General features: G+C 42.2%; 1 protein-coding gene across 3 annotated transcripts in view; it reads right to left on the bottom strand.

Moving 5' to 3' along the window:
* Positions 1-6084: 6084 nt before the first annotated feature.
* The window catches only part of atxn7l3a (ataxin 7 like 3a), a 43995-nt gene continuing 38675 nt past the window's right edge, over positions 6085-11404 (bottom strand). For all 3 annotated transcript variants that reach the window (XM_085966292.1, XM_085966290.1, XM_085966291.1), the window contains one exon: positions 6085-10806. In XM_085966292.1, the coding sequence (XP_085822418.1) occupies positions 10661-10806 (146 nt within the window). In that variant the 3' untranslated portion in view covers positions 6085-10660. The remainder of the gene's footprint in view (positions 10807-11404) is intronic.

Genomic DNA, 11404 nt, shown 5'->3' with positions numbered 1-11404 from the left:
AAAACCGAAACCTTTATCCGCACATCCGAAACCAGAAAACCTCTGAAAGCCGAAAGTGGAGCAAAGCATGACTTCTGAAAACCGAAATGCGCACGACCACCGCCGACCCCCACCCCCGGCCGAACCCGACCCCCGACCTCCCCGCCGTACCCCACCCCCGCCGAACCCCACCCAATTTCGGATAAGAGATAGTGTACCATCCTTTATCCACACATCCGAAACCAGAAAACCTCTGAAAGCCGAAAGTGGCGCAAAGCATGACCCGATGCTTGACCCACGCAGGTGTTATGCTGCTCTGTGTGATATTTGCTGCTCTCTCAGATATTTGCTGCTCTCTCAGATATTTGCTGCTCTCTTAGATATTTGCAGCTCTTAGATATTTGCAGCTCTCTTAGATATTTGCTGGCTTTTAACAATTTGTGAAAATGCTAAAAAGAGCTGCAGATACCCCAATGGGTAACAGTGAGAAGCAGAGAAGGAAGCGTCGCTCATTATCGATATCGCAGAAAGTGGAGTTATTGCAGAAGCTTGATCGTGGTGTGTCTGTGCGACATCTTACTGAAGAATATGGTGTGGGAAGTACCACCGTATATGACTTAAAGAAACAGAAAGACAAGTTGTTGAAATTTTACACTGACAGTGATGACCATAAACTAATGAAAATTAGGAAAACATTGCATAGGGCAAAAAATGAAGATCTTGACCGTGTGCTGATTGAGTGGATTCGACAACGCAGAGGTGAACGTGTGCCACTGACTGGTTTGATGGTCATGAAGCAAGCTAGAATATACCATGAAGAACTGAACATTGAAGCTGAGTGTAAATATTCAGAAGGTTGGCTGCATAAATTTAAGAAGCGTCATGGTATAAGATATCTGAAAATCTGTGGTGAAAAAGCTTCTGCTGATCATGAAGCAGCTGAAAATTACATAGATGAGTTTGCAAAAATAATATCGGATGAAAACCTCGGTCCTGAACAAATTTACAATGCTGATGAAACAGCTCTGTTCTGGCGCTACGTTCCTAGAAAAACATTAGCAACGGCTGATGAGAGTGCACCAGCAGGTTTTAAGGATGCTAAGGACAGGTTGACTGTTCTTGGGTGTGCCAATGCTGCAGGCACACACAAGTTAAAGTTGGTAGTGATTGGAAAAAGCCAACATCCGAGATGTTTGAAAGGTGTATGCAATTTACCTGTGCATTATTATGCGAGCAGGAAAGCATGGGTAACCAGAGGAATATTTTCTCACTGGTTCAATAACCACTTCGTACCAGCGACACGAGCTCATTGCAGGCAAGTTGGACTGGAAGAAAACTGCAAAATTTTATTGTTCCTGGACAACTGCTCCGCACATCCCCCTCCTGAACTTCTTGTGAAAAGTTATGTTTTCGGCATTAACTTTCCCCCTAATGTGACATCTTTAATACAGCCTTGTGACCAAGGAATTTTACGCTCCATGAAGAGCAAGTATAAAGACGTTTTTTTGAACTCTATGCTTGATGCAATCAACAGAGGCGAAGGAATCCAAAGCTTCCTGAAAGAATTCAATGTTAAGGATGCCATTTATGCAGTTGCTAATGCTTGGAACGATGTTGACAAACCAACATTAAAAAATGCTTGGCACAGACTTTGGCCTTCAACGATGTTTCATGAAGATGGACCTGCAGATGACGAGTTTGAAGGATTTCCTGTCAGGAGAAGATGATATCAAACCTCCTCACTTACGCCAAAGGTTTATCATCCGAAAGTGTAAATACGTTAGAGGAAGCTGACATCGAAGAAGTGCTGAACATTGACAATGATGCACCTGTTGTGAATTCGTTGAGTGATGGGGAAATTGCTGAAATGGTGTTAAATAAAGACAAGCATGAGGACAGTAGTGATGATGATGATGACATTGTGAACACAGGTGACAAAATCCCCATAGACGATATGGTGACAATGTGTGATCAGTTAATTGCTGGCCTTGAAAAACGTGCATTTATCAGTGAGCAAGAGATTATGCAAGTTTACTCAATTAAAGAGAGACTGCTTAGACAGAAACCAATGTTAATGAGACAGATGACACTGGAAGAAGTCTTTAAAAAGGCCGTCTGTCGTAGTCATGCTTCATCACTTGAGAATCCTGTTCCTGGCCCATCTTCAGATGTCCAACTCCAACCTGATGACAATGATGACAACACTGATGTACCATCTTCTCCAAGATCCTCAAGCCAGATGTAATGTACCTTTATTGCATGTTTATGTACAGGTATTTAGCTTAGTTTGTACCTGTACATGTTTGAAGTTTTACTGAATGTTTTCCTTACAAATAAACTGTACTACAGTATTTATCCCTGTAACTACAGTATTTATAGTCGTTATTTTCGGATAAGGGATAGTGTATCCTTTATCCGCACTCCCGAAAACCGAATTACCTCTGAAAACCGAAGTGTTTTCGCGCACCTTCCGAAAACCGAAATTTTCCTAAAACCGAAACACGGCTGGTCCCGAGGTTTTCGGATAAAGGATAGTCTACATGTATAACAATACTGCCTAGGATATTCAACTTTCAGTTTCATTATATAGTGTTCCATCAAGTATTTGATTATGGCTGTATTTATCCTCAATCTCCTATTAAAATATACAACATTTCTAAAAGGAGTTTATTGACAATGTTTCTAGTTTCACTGGGGGGGGGGAGGGAATTTGTATATCTAACCCTGTAAGTGGGTAAAAAGTGTTTTCTTTTTAACTTCAGTCTGAAGGCTTTGCATTTTTATTACCCATTTCTTCAACTTCCACATTTAAAAACCTTAACATTTACATTGTCAGTGCTTCTTTGCAATTAAAGACCTGGTTCATAATTCTTTTTTTTTCCAAAGATGATGGACTTAGTTTCATGAATTTCACTAATAATTATCTGATTTTTGAACGTTTCACAAATACAATTTTTCTGAAAGCAGGATACACAAAGTTGCTCAATGATGTAGTTCTTTTTGGGTTGGTGCTAAGATGTTACAATTCAGAGACATTCTTTATACTCTCAGTAACAACACAATTGCTTAGATATGCCTATGCCTCCTTTTGAACTGAAATTTATACACCTTGTGTGTGGAGTGTATGGGTGGGTGTGCTTCAAGATTAACAATTACTCTTTTCTCAAGTTACACGCTGGAACGATGCTTGGAAAGCCCACCACATTCTCTTGATTGCTCCAATAGACAGATAAATCACACTGACAGACCAAATATTTCAGGGTAAGTTACCAATCAAATTTACTGCATGATGGAAATTTATACTGGAACAAAATAAGAGGTAATGAATATTGAACTTTCACTGATAGTTTAAAGAGTTTTCGAAGATCAAAATACAATATTGCCCATTTTATGTCATTACCTAGAATGTACAGCACAGAAATGGGCCTTTTGGTCCATCTGGTACATGCCGGTGTTTATGCGCCACACCCCTCTTCATCGAACTCCTATCAGCATAACCTTCTATTCCTTTCTCCCTCATTTCTTAAGGGGAAGCTAGATAAAATCATTATGCTATTCGCCTCAACTATTCTTTGTGGTAGCGAGTTCTATATTCTAACCATTCTCAGGGTAAAGAAGTTTCTCCTGAATTCTCTATTGGATATGTTAGTGACTGTCTTATATTTATGGCCCCTAGTTTTGGTTTCACCCACAAGTGGAAACATCTTCTCATTGTCGAAAGTTCAGAGCCCAGGTCTGGAATACATGTACCCCTTGGCACAGTGCTGACATCATCAGGTCAGGATGTAATCAGATTCAGCAGTGATTGTCCTTATGGTTTAAATAACCTGCTGACTGACACTCTCTCAAGAGCTGATCTTAAGTACACCGAGTTGGTAGGGACTCTCGCTGGTCATATACATTGTAAAGTGGTGGGCAGCCGCCTGCAGTTTTCCCAGTATAAGCAGCTGAAAGCACATATCGGTCCCATGGAGACTAGCAACGTGGATGGATGAGATATCAAAGGATCACTAGCAGCGATGTAACTATACTTCAGAATAAAGCACCACCTTCACAAGAGTGGAAATACAAAGTGCAGCATTTGATTCCTGAATCATACCACAGTGCACACAGTATAAAGTGCAATACTGCCACTAATGGAACTTGACCTACATATTGTGGGCAGTAGATTCTTAATATGCATTGTGGCCAGCTGCTTAACGAGTTGTACCACTTCTGTAGCCAGTTGTTCAATAGATGCTTCCCCATTCTTGCTGTCAGCTAGTGGCTCAATTGGTAGCACTCTCACCTGGGTTCAACTCTCACTCCAGAGACTTAAGCACAAAAATCTAGTCTGACACTCCAATGCAGTACTGAGCGAGTGCTGCACTGTTGGAGGTGTTTTTTGGATGAGATGTTAAACTGAGGCCCCGTCTGCTCTCTCAGGTGGATGTAAAAGATCCCATGGCATTATTTCGAAGAGCAGAGGAGTTATTTATCCCTCAATCAACATGACTAAAAACAGATTACTGTTTGTGGGAGCTTGCTGTGCACAAATTCACAATGCAACAGTGACTACACTTCAAAAAAGTACTTCATTGGCTGTAAAGCGCTTTGGGAACATCCGGTGGTCAAGAAAGGCGCTGTATAAATGCACATCTTTCTTTACTGGACGCCCCTTGTAATGGAGGGAATCTTTTTACAGTGATAGGACAAGTGACCCCACACCCCAATCCTGAAGAATCTTTCCATTTTTGAACTCTTGTCCCTTACTACATAGTTAACCTCAACCGCATCCTCACCACCACCTTTGATGCCCTAGTCCCTATTAAAACAATTACTCTCAACCTGACTGTTCCCTTGGTACGGCCCTCATCTTTGCTCCCTTAAGTCCAAGGGACACAGACTTGAACGGATATGGCAGACAACTGGTTTAGCCATTCACCGCCAGATCAGGCTGGACCACGTAGAGCATTATCAGGTCCTGCTCTCGTCTGCCAAAATTGCTCACTATTCCAGAATCATTCTGGAATGCAAAGATAAACCCCTCACCCGTCTCCTCCACCCTCCGATAAGTGTGAGGAACTCATGGACTTCGTTGTCTCTAAGATTGAGATCATCTGTTCAGCTGCCTCTGCCACTTCCCTTCCTTCCCCTAGCTTCCTCTAAGGTTCCCCCCGCCCTAGCCCTGAACTCACATCTTTCTCCAGTTTCTTTCCGATCTCCCCTCATGACACCTCCGCGCTCATCTTGTCCATGAGACCCACTTCCTGCTTCCTCAACCCTATTCCCACCAAACTGCTGACCACCCAACTTCCTTTTCTGGCTCCCACGTTAGCTGACATTAATGGTTCTCTCTCCTCAGGTCCTGTCCCCTTCTCCCTTAAATCTGCCATCATCACCCCCTCAAAAAATCAACTCTTGACCCCCTTTGTCCTTGCAACCTACCACCCCATCTCCAACCTCCCTTTCCCCTCCAAATGTGTTGTCATCTCCCAAATCCGTGCCCATCTTTCCCGCAACTCCGTGTTTGAATCCCTCCAATCGGATTTCCGCCCAACACAGTACCGAAATGGCTCTCATCAAAGTCATAAATGTCATCCTTTGTGACTGTGACCAAGGTAAACTATCCCTCCTCGTCCTTCTCGACTTGTCTGCAGCCTTTGACACGGTTGACCACTCCATCCTTCTCCAACACCTCTTAACTGCCCCTGCGGTTCAAGAAGGCGGCTCACCACCACCATCTTAATGGCAATTAGGGATGGGCAATAAATGCTGGCCTTGCCCGCGACACCCACATCCCATAACGAATGGGAATAATGAACAACGAATAATAAAAAAAAACCTCAAAGCTTTTGGTTACCTGTTTTAATTTGTCCTTATGTGGCTCGGTGTCGAATTTGTTTTGTCTTATAATACCCGTGAAGTGCTGTGGGACGTTTTACTACGTTAAAGGCGCTATATAAATACAAGTTGTTGTTGACGACCAAAAAAACGGTTGCATGCACATAACCCATTATGATGTGACATCGGTTTTACTCACAAATAAGAGATCTGTCAGAGAGAGGCGAGAATAAATGGGGTCAGTAATCACCAATATTGAGAACAATAAAGACAGTCAAAAGATTCAGAGTTCAACTGTACACCTTTATTTACACTGAAGCAGCACATAGTCACTATGGGTTACAGAAATATACAGTGAACCAGCATTCTGTTTGGGGATATGTATGAAAAATTAAAACTTACAGGACCCTATTCTTATCGACAGATATAACTGCATGCATATTTCAGTGTCACTGCACAACAGTCACAAAAAACTGAGCCAAATGTTCCCCCCCCCCAACTCGTGATTATACACATTATCCTGCTCAAACCTGCATCTAAATAATAAATAAAACTTGCGTTTCCAGTTTCACAGCCAAAGACCAAAAAAAAACCTATTGGGAGCCATGAGGCTTTCAGTACTACACAGCTACATCCAATACCATGCAGATATTAAGGGTGCTTATTTTCACAACAGGAATCTAAAGATTCATTAAGCACAAAGAGGGAGGGGGGTCTTCAGCTGTTTCTGTGGAAATCATAGATACCTGCTCATATCCAGCAAGTGTGTATGGCTGCTCTGTATCCCACACAGCAAAGTATGCATAGCTAACTGTAATCCTCACCTATATATTATAGCAAGTCTACAAGATCATTCTGTGCCTCCATGCTCATGGGGCTACCTCCTGCCTACACATGTACAATGCAAGAATTCTGGCCTTACTGCACTGCAACAGAAGCAGTTGATTGTTAATAATGGAGCTTGCTAAATTCACACAGTATTCACTTAAAAAAATAAACTAGTAATATGAACATCTGTCAGTGTCGAGTACACCTACTAACTTAATGCGAATGTACAGACATACCAGTGCTGTTACAAGAAATTAGACAAACCAGCGTTACAAGACAGTATAGACATGCCTGGCATTGTCGTCATATTCCACAGTGTACCAACAAAAGTACAGAAAAGCCAGTGCCAATAATCATGAAAACACAGATTGAATGAGCATTCCCAGCATCACCAGCTCCATGAGTAAGCCTTCAGTACCAATAGGAACGTCAACATCATTGCAAGTAAAACCTGGTGCTAGAATGAGTGCGGTCGCTGGCACGATGTATACTGCTCGAGCGCCAAATGTCTGTACTTTTCCGCATAAAAGTGAGCTCAGTGTTCAAGTGGAGAATTGCACGTGAGGTTCCCACCTCTCAGTATGGTGACAGAGACAGTCACTACATACATTTTACTTACTGTCCATCACAAATATGCGTGGATGTTTAGACTTATCTAGGCATAGTACAGCTTATGTAACATCAAAAATAAAGAGCCCGACAAGATAACAAATTTTGTTAAAACGAAAGAACCTTTTATGTTGAGGTGACAATTCCATTTTCAAGTACAGAATGTTTATGGGCATGTGTTTCTTTCCAAACACCAGCACAACCTGCATCAGCCTTATAGTTCCCTTCAGAAGTAAATATAGACTCGGACATCGAGACACAAGTCCGTTTGTAAAACTATCAACCCTTAAAGTGTTACAGCAGTACCCTCATTAAGAGGATTCTAGCGTTAACAATTTCCATCCAAGTTGTTTAGTAACATTAGATGCTGCACGTCACAGCAACCCATTAGTATATACCCTACATAACTGACTGGTTATATAACTTGCCACTACAGCCCCCTCTGAGTGCAGGAGGCAAATTGGCTTGGGCCAGAGACTTCATCATGATCAGTCTATGCCGCACAACATCTGCTTTTTCCTCTGAAGATGCAATAGCTTGCATTCAAGGTTGAGCGCTCTATCTCGGTTCCTAGCTGGAAATCAATTAAACTCTGAATGACGGCAGACCCAGGACTGTAACCCATATAAACTTCTGATCAACATCTAAGTATTGCACTAGAAAGGCACAACAATCTCCTGGTGCATCAACTGTTGAACTAATGAGTGGAAAACTGGAGCAGGTATTTTGTTAGAAACTAGCACACATAATGTGTACAGCTGTAATCTCAAGTGGGAATACAATGGGTGGCCAGTGACCTCTCTGACCAGCAGGTGGTACTCCAGCCCGAACTTACAATACAAATACACAGAAAAGGCAAATAATCACTTCCAGAACTAAAAGGGATCTCAAATCCCAGCCTGACTATCACTCACACTTCCCGAGGAAGGCCAGGTCGCCCAGGAACTGAAGAGCTCTTCCTTGCACCCTAAGCACGCCCTTCTGACTGGTTCAGTCTGCCCTGATCTCCTAGCCCAAGAAGGGGGATACAAGGGAGCTGCAAACTGCAGCAGGAATCAAAAGGGTAAAATATAAAGATTCAGAAATAAAAGTGTCAAACATTATCTGGTTAATTGAAAGATATTAAAAAATTTCTGCTTTAAAATAAAGTTGCTAATATGAAAAGCAATGACCACAGCTCTCATGTGTTTGGCTGCTACAGTATGACTGAACATAACTCTCGTATTATTCACATAGCACACAATTTTAAAGAAGCAACATTATAGCCAATGTATCATATGCCATTTTAGTCCATGCTCTACAAGGGCCCAGTATGGAATATATTTGTCTATCAAAATTAGACTGTAGCATCTCTGCATAGCAAGGATTCATTCCGTTGCAGTTACTCCTTGATTTATATTTTGTTTTTATAGTCAAGATGCAGCAAAACTGGAAGCACAAGTTTTAGTCATGTTACATAATGATTCAAAAAGAACATGCTCAATGTGCTACGCAGGTCAGCTGGCTACAACATAAAATACAAAGCAACGGCATTTGCCAAATTCATTCATGATTTTCTTTTTGTTTTCCTTTCTTTGAAATCTGCGACAGATCATTCAGTTTCATCTGCAAAGCATTTCACAACAGTTGTGTTGTTTTTTTTTTCACGGCCCTGAGAAAGGGCCGTATCAAGTCCAGAAGAACCTTCCGAATCCAGCACACACACACAAACAGACGTAAAGTGCAATGTTTTTTTTTTAGTGTTGGGCAACATCATGCTGCCTGGCAGGAAGCAACACACAGACCACTTCTCCCAACGATTATAATGTCAAGAAGCAATTGAGATCCACCCATCTTAGGTTTGCTAATATATATACTTTGAGAAAAAAAAACTAGATTTCCAGCTTCTCAGATGTAAACACAATGAAATGTCTACTCCAATTTGGTCCCGCACGCAAAAAATCATGCTGTTTTGAAAAGTGATGACAATCAATGGTCTCTTTCTCCAAGTACCCCTCATTCCAACCTGGGCACCCAATTTCGGTCAACCAATGTCGTGATATCAGTAAGAATGGGAACAAAGGCAGTTTCAAAAGGATTTGCTGACAGGGACTTTCCAGCGTGAGAAGGAACCCACTTTCAGTGATCGTAGTCAATCCATTACTTCAAAATATTTAGGACCATGGTGTCAGACTATGTCACGGTGATCACGATATAACAAACAGGCTGCAATGAGTTGCTGTCTTGACCACTTGGAAGTGTCTGGTGTTAGCCATAAGGGACTTCAAGGTTTGCTGCTGTCCATCCATCTGCTGTGCTGCTGTAACCAAAACAGGCAAATAAACGGCAGCCATATGCCTCAATTCCAACTGACAATTGCTGACACTGGTACACCCAGGCGGCATTTCAAACCCACAAGAATCGGCACAAAAACCTTCACGATCTTGGCTTCACTGAGAAACCAATCTCTGTCCTTCAGGTCCGTATCATTATTACAGTTGCTCAGCCTCCATTATTCAAACTGAAATGCTGGGCCACTGTTCAGAGTGGTCAATCCCTTACAACCCATAAACAAGAGACGTCCTGGAAACTGTTGGAAGATCAGACATAAATACCTTGCAGTATTTACACCTACATTTCAATTAATCTTGTGGGAGGTTTGGAGTAGGCTGGAGCTTCGAAAAAAAGGTGCATTGGACAAACGAAGATATTTTTGAATTACAGTCTGGATAAGCCAGCAGAAAGTTCCTGCTTGTGATGCTGATATCATTTACCGGAATGATCAGATCAAATCTATCTTTGAGAAACAGTCTTTTCTTCAAAACTGAGTCTACTTTTGAATTCTATGTGCTGCGCGTATCCTGACTGCTGGCCTGCTCTCCACGGCTCTTATGAAGAACATTACGATCAGAAACCCTAACCTTCGATAAATACACAGTAACTCTACAAAGTTACACAGTGAATAACCCTTGCCCTCCTGAATAGACAAACCTCATACAGTTGGCACAACAAATGCTATGACCGCACTGTGAGGCATCACACAATGTTGCACTCTGTACAAAGGGAAAAAACAAGTTGTAAACTTATAGCCAGGTCTGGCGAAACAAGGGGTAATGAGGTTGATCTGGAGGAAGGTCAGAAACGAGTGGCAGCTTCGGGCATCAGAGATCCATACACAATTAATGCAATCAAAACAGCAACATTTCACCCAGCAATATTCCTCATTCTGTGAATAATAAATAGGAAAAGACACTGTCAACCATCATGGAATGAAGCCTTCAGCCTACAGCACCACAGGCATCCAAGGGTCAAGTACAGTCTTGAAGCCAATCCACTCTTCTTAGCAAGTGGGTGGTTCAATGGCCATCTCATCACAGTAACCACCAACGTGAAACTTGTTGAGACAGAACAGGAGAAGAAAATAAAAGTAGCTCCACTTCTTTCAGTTGAGGTCATCATATATGCTGGGAGTGGGCGGAGCTGGTGCTTTCAGTTTCTTCTTCTTACTGGAGCTCATGCCAGGGGCACCAGCGAGCCCGAGGTGAGGCTTCTTCTTTTTGCTCTTCTTGGAGTCAGAATTGTTGGTACCTTCACACGGAACAATAAAAAATGTGTTAGCAACAGATTCCACCATACTGAAGGACATTTCAGGCACAAAACACGCTTCAGGCACAGCCAGCTGGGCATCAAAAGCAACAGCAGGCAAATTAAACCAAATACCAACCACCACAAGAGTTCTCTACTAGAAATACAGGAGACTTTGTTATATCCGGCACCGACGGGACCGAGCTGTTGCCGATCTATCAAAACTGCCGGACATACCAGCGTTAATGTTGAAGCATACGGAGATTTGCAGCTCCGTATCTGGCAACAAACACTGTTGCTTAGCAACAGCTTCTAAACAGTCGGCCCGTATCTTGGAAGCGTCTCTGTAGCTTAGCAACAGCTTCAGAGAGACTTTGCAAAGCCTGACTGGTGAAAAAAAGCCACGAGAAGAAAAAAAACCTAACAAAACAGCTCCTGATTTCTGCCGGTAGATCGAGGTTTCCGGACATACAACCTCCGGATAAACCAAAGTTTCCTGTAAATTCTTGTTGAGTTAGTTGCTAGTTAGCTGGGAGGACGCGAATGTCCGAGGCATTCTAATCAAATTATGGGGCCATCATTAGCTTCCAGTAGTGATGTC

This window comes from Somniosus microcephalus, chromosome 24 (assembly GCF_052327205.1).
Source record: "Somniosus microcephalus isolate GS21.2 chromosome 24, FLI_Smic_1.0, whole genome shotgun sequence".
In the NCBI taxonomy this organism is placed as follows: Eukaryota; Metazoa; Chordata; class Chondrichthyes; order Squaliformes; family Somniosidae; genus Somniosus; species Somniosus microcephalus.
This window is presented reverse-complemented; position numbering and strand designations above follow the sequence as displayed.